Source organism: Palaemon carinicauda, chromosome 43 (genome assembly GCF_036898095.1).
Source record: "Palaemon carinicauda isolate YSFRI2023 chromosome 43, ASM3689809v2, whole genome shotgun sequence".
Classification (NCBI taxonomy): Eukaryota; Metazoa; Arthropoda; class Malacostraca; order Decapoda; family Palaemonidae; genus Palaemon; species Palaemon carinicauda.
This window is the reverse complement of record NC_090767.1, coordinates 3,742,160-3,753,379: the sequence shown is the minus strand read 5'-3', so window position 1 is coordinate 3,753,379 and position 11,220 is coordinate 3,742,160. Positions and strand designations below refer to the sequence as shown.

The 11,220-nt window shown below is 40.5% G+C and overlaps 2 protein-coding genes across 2 annotated transcripts; both read right to left on the bottom strand.

The window, feature by feature from the left end:
* Positions 1-3,226: 3,226 nt before the first annotated feature.
* Positions 3,227-4,102, bottom strand: LOC137633536 (zinc finger BED domain-containing protein 4-like). The gene has a single exon (XM_068365829.1). It carries the CDS (start codon positions 4,100-4,102, stop codon positions 3,227-3,229), a length of 876 nt encoding a protein of 291 aa, XP_068221930.1.
* A 62-nt stretch (positions 4,103-4,164) lies between these two features.
* LOC137633535 (E3 SUMO-protein ligase ZBED1-like) lies at positions 4,165-5,067 on the bottom strand. Its single transcript, XM_068365828.1, has one exon. It carries the CDS (start codon positions 5,065-5,067, stop codon positions 4,165-4,167), a length of 903 nt encoding a protein of 300 aa, XP_068221929.1.
* Positions 5,068-11,220: the final 6,153 nt, after the last annotated feature.

Genomic DNA, 11,220 nt, shown 5'->3' with positions numbered 1-11,220 from the left:
CCACTGACTGTCATTGACTGATGATCGATCCCTGACCCTGAGCGGTCACCGAGCTGACCCCAGGTTGGTGATCTTGATGAACGAGTCATGATCACGTGCGCCGAACGGCTGGCGGATAGAGAGCAGAGTGGAGTCGATTTTCTATGGATGTGAGTCGACTCCGGGATCGCTAAGGTAGACTCGCCAAGATCGATTCTGGAGTCGATTTCTGCCCACCACTAATGGCCATGGCTCTGGCTCTGGCTATGTCTATGTCTATGTCTATGGCTATGTCTGTGTGGCTATGGGTATGGCTATGGCTATGACAATGGCTTAGACTATGGCTATGGCAATGGCAATGTCTATGGCTATGGCTATGTCTATGGCTATGGATATGGCTTTGGCTATATCTATGTATATGTCTACCATGGCTATGGCTATGACTAGGGCTATGTCTATATCTATGTCTATGGCTATGGCTAGGGATATGTCTATGGCTATGGATATGGATATGTCTATGGCTATGGCTATGGCTATGTCTATGTTTATGTCTCTCTGTCTATGTCTATGTCTATGTCTATGTCTATGGTTATGTCTATGTCTATGGCTTAGGCTATGGCTATGGTTTTGTCTATGGTCATGGCTATGGCTATGTCTGTCTATGGCTATGGCTATGGCTATGTCTATGTCTATGGCTATGGCTATGTCTATGTCTATGACTATGTCTACCATGGCTATGGCTATGGCTAGGTCTATATCTATGTCTATGGCTATGTCTATGTCTATGGCTATGGCTATGGCTACAGCTATGGCTATACCTATGGCTAAGACTATGTCTATGTCTATGGCTATGTCTATGGCTATGGCTATGTCTATTTCTATGGCTAGGGCTATGGCTATGGCTGTCTATGTCTATGCCTGTCTATGCCTATTGCTATGTCTATGTCTATGTCTATGTCTATGGCTATATCTATAACTTTGTCTATGGTGATGGCTATGGCTATGGCTATGTCTATGGCTATGGCTATGTGTTTGGCTATATATACCTTGATATGGCTAAGGCTATGTCTATGGCTATGGCTCTGTCTACGCCTATGTCTATATCTATGTCTATGGCTACGACTACGGCTATGACTACGTCTATGGCTGCGGCTGCGGCTACGGCTAAAACTATGGCTATGGCTATGGCTATGGCTATGGCTATATCTATGTCTATAGCTACGTCTACGGCTACGGCTACAGCTACGGCTACATCTATGGCTTTGGCTATGGCTACAGCTATGGCTATGGCTACGTCAATGGCTATGCTATGTCTATTTCTATGGCTATGTCTATGTCTATGGCTATGGCTATGGCTATGTTTATGACTATGACTATGTCTATGACTATGGCTATGTCGAAGGCTATGGCTATGGCTATGGGTATGTCTATGGCTATGGCTATGACTATGGCTATGGCTAAAGCTATGTCTATGTCTACCAAGGGTATGGCTATGGCTATGGCTATGGCTATGTCTATGTCTATGGCTACAGCTATGGCTATATCTTTGTTTATGGCTTTGGCTATGGCTATGTCTTTGTCTATGGCTAAGGCTATGGCTATGGCTATGGCTATAGCTATGGCTATGGCTATTGCTATGGCTATTGCTATATCTATGTCTATGGCTATATCTTTGTGTATGGCTATGGCTATGGCCATTAGGGCTGGGCCAAAATTGCATATTTTGGACTTGACAAAATCGACTCTTGGAGAGGGTGGACTCGCAAGAATCGATTCTGAAGTCGACTCCCCTCCCAACGTCATTCTGTAGTATGTAGTGGCGAGAGGTTCGACGCCGTCGATGGAGTTGACTCCCTGGGTGCAGCTGCACCTAAGACAAACAAACAAGGGATTCGGGGGGTGGGGGTAGGTCTTGGAGGAAAGAAATATTCTCCGAGTCACTCGGGCGCTTCCTAAGCCGCTTAAGAGAGACATAGGCCCATATTCCAGGATAATTACATGCAGGTGTTCACTGTCCAACCAAACAAGACTATAAAATCAATCCAAAATCGAGTGGTAGGGAGGAGTTTAAACAGATTAACATATCGTCGCCTATTTTCATATGGGAGAACATTGCTTTAGGCTGTGTCTGCTTTATCTGGGCCATCTTATCCTCTTAATCTATGACCTTGCCCTATGGCTTTTAGTTTTGGCAGTTTGTCTCGAATCTTATAGCCTATTCCTTGGTTTTTTTTTTTCATGATAAATGCTATACTTATTTCCTTCTTTAGTGTTTGTCTTATTAACATATGATCAATTATTTTACTATATGTTTCAAAGATTGATTGTAAGTTTAATTTCAATTACAATTGTTTACACTCATTTTTATTCACCTCAGAAATTTTCTTTATTAGTCTATTTCATTTGACACTCCCTTATTATGTTTTTGTTTACTCTCTCTTTTATATATCCTCCTTCATTTTATTCTTCTTTCTCTTTTATACATCTTCCTCTCTTTTTAAGCTTTCACTTTTACTTTATACATCTGTTTATTTTAAAGTTCCGCCGTTTATTTTTCCTTGCTGGAAATATTTGAATATCACATTACAGTAATGACAAACATTTCCAATATGATATGACAATACATAATAAATATTTTTCAGTATCACACTTGGTACATAAATCGACCAGTTAACCAATATCACATGTAGTAATGGTGAAAGCTCAGTAACACATATTACAGTAATATATATTTTCAATATCCCGTTACCTACACCAACCAATAAAGCAATATATATCATATGTATTAGTAATGATGAGGGATCAGTATCACATATTACAGTTACAGTAATGATAAACATTTTCAATATCACATGGTTCCGACCGTGGTTCCTACATCAATCAATAAAGCAGTATCACATATATTAGAGATGGATCAAACTAGCAGTATGCCATATTAGTAATGGTAATAATTAAAATAAATCTTCAGATAGGGTTTATTTACATGTTTTCATATTACAGTAATATATATTTTCAATATCACAAGTTACCTACACTAACCAATAAAGCAATATATAGCACATGTATGAGTAATGATGAGGGATCAGTATCACATATTATAGTTACAGTAATGATAAACATTTCCAATATCACATGGTTCCTACATCAATCAATAAAGCAGTATCACATATATTAGAGATGGATCAAACTAGCATTATGACATATTAGTAACGGTAATAATTGAAATAAAGCTTCAGATAGGGTTTATTTACATGTTTTTATCAAAAAACAATATCATGTTGATATTTGTATCACTCAAAGCACTACGTCTGTGTGAAATTAGTTCCCCTGCTTTCGAAAAAAGTCTGTCAGAAGGTACAGAAGTAGCTGGAATGCATAGAAACTTTTTAGCTAAGGCATGCAGCTTTGGAAAAAGTACACTATGCATTTTCCACCATTTCAATGGGTCCTCATCCCGGGGAATTATTGGTTCCTCGAGGTACCTCCTCAATTCAATGTGAGGCCCTATGCATGTCAATCGTTGTGACTTCATAGTTGTTTCCACTTTAGCATCAAAGCATTGCCAGAGTGATCCCAGTTTAGCCTGCACTTCATTTATGTGGCTCTCTGTCTCTGACGACTGGGATACATGAGGTACTGGCACAGACTCGTTTATCTCCTCTTGAGAACATTCACTGCGCATTAAATTCACAATTCTCTCTTCAGTCACCTTCACATTTCCCATGTCAACAAAAGACACTTTTTTAAACCTCACGTCTAGCAACGTTGCTGCTCCCAGCTGGAACACCTTTTCCACTGTTGCAAATCTTTTTTGCAACTGTTTTTGCAGTTCAGTGACAAAACCTGTTCTCATGTGAGCATTTGAGTTTATGCACTGCTGAAGTGCCCTCGTAATTAGAATAACCTTTGACAAGGATGTGAAATTTTCTGTGGACATCTCTCTCGTTGCCTCTTCAAACGGTCCCAGTAGCAACACTGCACATTTTACAACTTCCAGTTCCTCACTACTAAGGCACATGTTGCTTTTCCCTACGAAACACAAAGTGGTGGTAATGGCTTCATGCTGTTCGAGAAATCTTTCCATCATATAAAACGTCGAGTTCCACCTGGTGTCAACATCCATTATTAACTTTTTCCTTTCCACTCCATTTTGGTTTTGAATTTCACTTAGTTTGTCTGTTGCCTTCACGCTGTGGTGAAAAAAGACACTATGCGCTTAATTTTTTCTTGTGACAGCTTTATTTCATTTGTGTTTTTTATTGAATCTTGCACAACGAGATTCAGTGTATGCGCAAAACATGGCTGTTGTTTTATTTGCATGTATTTTGTTACTGCTGCCAAAATATTTGCTGCATTATCAGTAATAATGCAGCATACTTTATCAAGAATTTCCCATCGAGTGCAAATGCGTTTTAGTTCATCAGCAATATTTTCTGCTGTGTGATCCACTTTCAAACGAGCCGTTTCTAATACAGCTGATTTTAAATTCCACTCTAAGTTAATGTAATGAGCAGTCACGGTGATAAAGCCCCTAGTTTGCCTTGAAGTCCATAGATCTGTTGTGAGCGATACATGTGGTGTTTCTCTTAGCTCGCCCTGAACTTGTTTCACAGCTTCATCATACATTGCAGGCAAATATTTTCTAGTCAGATCCCTCCGGCTAGGCATAACATACCGAGGATCTAGACCATGAACAAAAGTTTTGAATCCTTTGTCTTTGACAATGGATATTGGCTGCAAGTCAGTTGCAATCATTTTAATGAGCAGTTTATCAAGTTGTTGCTTTTTCAAACCTCCTTCCTTATAGCCATCTTTTTTAGCAAATACATCAGGCAGAGTTTGCTGGGCAAAGTGGCTTGATGTGGCTTGCGATTGAGACAATGTTGCAGGTGAAACAGGTGAATTATTTTCTTTCTGTTCTGCATACTGTAAAGGGTGCTTCGACTGAATATGCTTCATCATAGAACTTGTAGTTCTATTGTAAGCTAACGTTTGCTTACATATCAAACACTTAACGGTGGTGGGGGAATCCTGTTCCATGAAGTCCCACACAGGACTCTTTCTTGCACGTTTTGCGGCTGGCTGCATGATTAGAATCAAAGTCCACGGACGAAATCTGAGAAAAAAAAAACTGTCTGTATTTTCACTTAGTAATTCTGCTTAGAAGCATAAAGAAATGTTTCTTCGAAGTTGAAAGTGAATTCGAAATTAAAAGGAATTCGTGGCTTATTTGAAAAAAAAATGTATGTCACGTGTATTTGTGACTATTTCTCATAATTACTACTATTTACTGTCATAAATACCACTGCTACTATTTATAACACGTATGTATGTACGCAAGATAGGAGGGAGGGTTACTTGGGGCATTGCCGTAGGCAATCTTTCTTTACCGATTACCATTAGCTTATTTGATGAACGAGACCTGGCTCATTCACTAAAGTAGATTTGTTCGAAAAACATAAAACTGGCCCAATACTTCAATAATAAATTGAGCTATTATAACAACTGAATGTATAAAAGACGAGGGAGATTGTAGAGAATATGAACTTAAAATTTAAGTGACATTAGAAATAGCAAACATTTGTTTATAAAAGTACTAGATGATGAAAAGTATTAATACTATGCTATTAAATTCTGTACAAAAAATACAATTTATGTTGTAAAAATCTATTAAGAAAACATTTATTTTCCATTGATATATTATGTATGGATACATCTGAAGGAAAGTAACATTTTTATTTTGTCTGTTTTGATGTAGAGCACGAGTATAGCTGAAGGAAATGCTTATTTAAATTTTGTCCATTTTGATGTGTAGTAAGGCTAGGTTTATCCAAAAGAATTTGGTCATTTTATTTTGTCTCAGTTTATGTGAAATAATAAAATGTATCTTATAGTATTCTCTCTCTCTCTCTCTCTCTCTCTCTCTCTCTCTCTCTCTCTCTCTCTCTCTCTATATATATATATATATATATATATATATATATATATATATATATATATATGGCTAGGGATATGTCTATGGCTATGGATATGGATATGTCTATGGCTATGGCTATGTCTATGTTTATGTCTCTCTGTCTATGTCTATGTCTATGTCTATGTCTATGGTTATGTCTATGTCTATGGCTTAGGCTATGGCTATGGTTTTGTCTATGGTCATGGCTATGGCTATGTCTGTCTATGGCTATGGCTATGGCTATGTCTATGTCTATGGCTATGGCTATGTCTATGTCTATGTCTATGGCTATGTCTACCATGGCTATGGCTATGGCTAGGTCTATATCTATGTCTATGGCTATGTCTATGTCTATGGCTATGGCTATGGCTACAGCTATGGCTATACCTATGGCTAAGACTATGTCTATGTCTATGGCTATGTCTATGGCTATGGCTATGTCTATTTCTATGGCTATGGCTATGGCTATGTCTATGGCTGTCTATGTCTATGCCTGTCTATGCCTATTGCTATGTCTATGTCTATGTCTATGTCTATGGCTATAAATATAACTTTGTCTATGGTGATGGCTATGGCTATGGCTATATCTATGGCTATGGGTATGTGTTTGGCTATATATACCTTGATATGGCTAAGGCTATGTCTATGGCTATGGCTCTGTCTACGCCTATGTCTATATCTATGTCTATGGCTACGACTACGGCTATGACTACGTCTATGGCTGCGGCTACGGCTACGGCTAAAACTATGGCTATGGCTATGGCTATGGCTATGGCTATATCTATGTCTATAGCTACGTCTACGGCTACGGCTACAGCTACGGCTACATCTATGGCTTTGGCTATGGCTACAGCTATGGCTATGGCTACGTCAATGGCTATGCTATGTCTATTTCTATGGCTATGTCTATGTCTATGGCTATGGCTATGGCTATGTTTATGACTATGACTATGTCTATGACTATGGCTATGTCGAAGGCTATGGCTATGGCTATGGGTATGTCTATGGCTATGGCTATGACTATGGCTATGGCTAAAGCTATGTCTATGTCTACCAAGGGTATGGCTATGGCTATGGCTATGGCTATGTCTATGTCTATGGCTACAGCTATGGCTATATCTTTGTTTATGGCTTTGGCTATGGCTATGTCTTTGTCTATGGCTAAGGCTATGGCTATGGCTATAGCTATGGCTATGGCTATTGCTATGGCTATTGCTATTGCTATATCTATGTCTATGGCTATGTCTTAGTCTATGGCTATGGCTATGTCTATGTCTAAGGCTATGGCTATGGCTATGTCTATGGCTATGGCTCTGGCTATGGCTATGGTTGGTTATGTCTATGTCTTTGGCTATGGCTAGGGCAATTGCTATGGCTATGGCTATGGCTATGTGTAGGGCTATGGCTATGGGTATGGCTATGTCTATATCTATGGCTATGGCTATGGCTATGTCTATGTCTATGTCTATGGCTACGGCTACGGCTCTGGCTACGGCTCTGGCTACGTCTATGGCTATGCCTATGGCTATGACCATGGCTATAGCTATGGCTATGTCTATGTCTATTTCTATGTCTATGTCTATGGTTATAGCTATGACTATGGATATGGCTATGTCTATGTCTGTCTATGTCTATGGTTATGGCTATATCTATGTCTATGGCTATGGCTATGGCTATATCTATGACTATGGCTAAGACTATGGCTATGGCAATGTCTATGGCTATGGATATGGATATGGTTATGGCATTAGCTCTGACTCTGTCAATTTCAATATTAATGTCTATGGCTATGGCTATGGCTATGGCAATGTAAATGGCTATAGCTTTGACTAAGTCTATGGCTATGGCTATGGCTATGGCTATGGTTATGTCTATGGCTATGGCTTTTTCTATGTGTATGTCTATGTCTGTCTATGTCTATGGTTATGGCTATGGCTATGGATATGTTTATGGCTCTGGCTATGTCTATGTCTACCAAGGGTATAGCTATGGCTATGGCTTCGGTTCTGTCAATGTCTATGTCAGTATCTATGGCCAATGCTATGTCTATGTCCATGCATACGGTTAGGCTACAGCTATGGCTACGGCTTCGGTTCTGTCCATGTCTATGTCTATATCTATGGCTAATGCTATGTCTATGTCCATGCGTACGGTTAGGCTACAGCTATGGCTACGGCTATGGCTACGGCTACGTCCTCGGCTATGGCTATGGCTAAGGCTACGTCTATGGCTTTGTCTATGTCTATGGTTATGGCTATGGCTCTGGCTATAGCTATGGCTATGGCTATTGCTATGGCTATGGCTATGTCTATATCTATGGCTATGTCTATGGCTATTTCTATGTCTATGGCTATGGCTATGGATATGTCTATGACTATGGCTATGGTTATGGCTATGGCTTTGGCAATGTCTATGTCTAAGTCTATGGCTATGGCTATGTCTATGTCTAGGGCTATGGCTATGGCTATATCTATATCCATGTCTTTGGCTATGGCTATGGCTAAGTCTAAGTATAGGTCTATGTCTATGTCTGTCTATGTCTATGTCTATGGCTATGGCTATGGCTATGTATCTGGCTATGGCTATGGCTATGTCAATGGCACTGGGTATGGCTAGGGTTATGGCTATGGCGCTGGCAATGTCTATGGCTATGGCTATGGCTATGTGTATGTCAATGTCAATGTCAATGTCAATGTCTATGGGAATGGCTATGGCTATGGCTATGCCTGTGGCTATGTCTATGTCTCTAGCTATGGCTATGTATGTAGTTTTGTCTATGTCTATGTCAATGGCTATGGCTATGGCTATGTCTATGGCTATGGCTATATCTATATCCATGTCTATGGCTATGGTTATGGCCAAGTCTATGTGTAAGTGTATGTCTATGTCTGTCTATGTCTATGTCTATGTCTATGGCTAAGGCTATGGCTATGTCTCTGGCTATGGCTATAGCTATGTCTATGGCTATGGCTATGTCTATGGCTTTGGCTATGGCTATGGCTATGTCTATGGCTATAGCTATGGCTATGGCTATGTCTACCCTGGCTATAGGTATGGCTATGTCTACCCTGGCTATGTCTATGGCTATGGCTATGGCTATGTCTATGTCTATATCTACAGTCAGGCTAGGGCTAGAGCTACGGCTATGACTATGGGTACGGCTACATCTAGGGCTACGTCTTTGGCTACGGCTTTAGCTATGGCTATGGCTATGGGTAAGGCTCTGGCAACGTCTATGGCTATGGCTATGACTATGGGCATGTCTAAGGCTCTGGCTATGGCTATGTCTATGGCTATGGCTATGGCTATGTCTATGTCTATGTCTACAGTCAGGCTAGGGCTACAGCTACGGCTATGACCATGGCTACGGCTACATCTAGGGCTAAGTCCTTGGCTACGGCTTTAGCTATGGCTACAGCTATGGGTAAGGCTCTAGCTACATATATGGCTATGGCTATGGCTATGGCCATGTCTATGGCTTTGGCTATGGCTATGTCTATGGCTATTGCTATGGCTATGGCTATGTCTATGTCTATTGCTATGACTATGGCTATTGCTATGTCTATGTCTATGTCTCTGGCTCTGGCTATGGCTATGACTATGGCTATAGCTCTGGCTATGTGTATGTCTATGGCAATGGCTATGGCTATGGCTATAGCTTTTTCTATATCTATGGATATCTATGTCTAAGTCTATGTCTATGTTTGGCTATGTCTATGTCTATGGTTATGGCTATGGCTATGTCTATGTTTATGGCTATGGCAATGGATTCTATGACTATGTCTATGTCTATGATTATGGCTATGTCTCTGTCTATGTTTATGTCTATGGGTATGATTATGGCTATGGTTATGGCTATCTCTATGGCTATGGCTATGGCTATGGCTATGGATATGTCTATTGCTATGGATATGGCTATTCTTATGTCTTAAGCTATAGCTATGGCTATGGCTATGTCTATTTCTATGTCTATGTGTGTCTCTGGCTATGGCTCTGGCTCTGGCTATGTCTATGCCTATGTCTATTGCTATGGCTATGGTTATGTCTATGTCTATGTCTATCTGTATGGCTATGGTTATGGCTATGTTTGGTGTCTTTACCCATGGACATGTCCATGTCCATGTCTATGTCTATGGCTATGGCTCTGGCTACGTCCATGTCCACGACCATGGCTACAGCTACGGCTACGGCAACGGCGATGGCAACGGCAATGGCAACGGCGACATCTACTGCTACGGCTACGTCTCTGGCTATGACTTTGTCTATGTCTATGTCTATGACTATATCTATATCTAGTGCTATTGCTATGGCTTTGGCTCTGGCTCTGGCTCTGGCTCTGGCTATTTCTATGTATATGACTAAGTTTCTGTTTATGGCTATGGCTATGTCTGTGCGGCTATGGCTATGGCTATAAATATGACTCTGGCTATGGCCAAGGCTATGGCAATGGCAATGGCTAAGGCTACAGCTATGTCTATATCTATAGATATGGCTATGGCTATGTCTATGTATATGTTCAATATGGCTCTGGCTATGGCTATGGGTATGTGTATGTCTATGTCTATGGCTATGGCTATGGCGTTGTCTATGTCTATGGCTATGTGTATGGCTATGGCTATGTCTATGATTATGTCTGTCAGTCTATGTCTATGTCTATGTCTATGGCTATGGCTATGGCTATGTCTATGACTATGGCTTTGGCTATAACTATGGCTATGGCTTTTTCTATGGCCATGGATAAGGCTATGTCTGTGTATGGCTATGGCTATGTCGATGTCTATGGCTATGGCTCTGTCTATGTCTACCATGGCTATGACTATGTCTATGTCTACCATGGCTCTGGCTATGGCTAGGTCTATATCTATGTCTATGGCTATGTCTATGTCTATGGCTATGGGTACAGCTATGGCTATAGCTATGGCTATGGCTATGTCTATGTCTATGGCTATGTCTAGGGCCATGGTTACAGCTGTCTCTATTTTTGGCTATGGCTATGTCTATGGCTATGGCTATGTCTATGGCTATGTGTATGTCTAGGTCTGTCTATGTCTATCGCTATATCTAAAACTTTGTCTATGGCTCTGGCTATATCTATGGATATGGCTATGTCTATGGCTATGTATACGATGGGTATGGCTAAGGTTATGTCTATGTCTATGGCTATGGCTGTGTTTATAGCTATTTCTATGGCTATGGCTATTGCTACAGCTATGGCTAAATCTCTGGCAATGGCTACGGCTATGGCTACAGCTATGGCTATGGCTATGGCTATGGTTATGTTTATG

Excerpts from the sequence above, each read along its gene's own strand:
- LOC137633535 (XM_068365828.1), bottom strand. The coding sequence starts at position 5,067 with ATGCAGCCAGCCGCAAAACGTGCAAGAAAGAGTCCTGTGTGGGACTTC.
- LOC137633536 (XM_068365829.1), bottom strand. The coding sequence starts at position 4,102 with ATGGATGTTGACACCAGGTGGAACTCGACGTTTTATATGATGGAAAGA.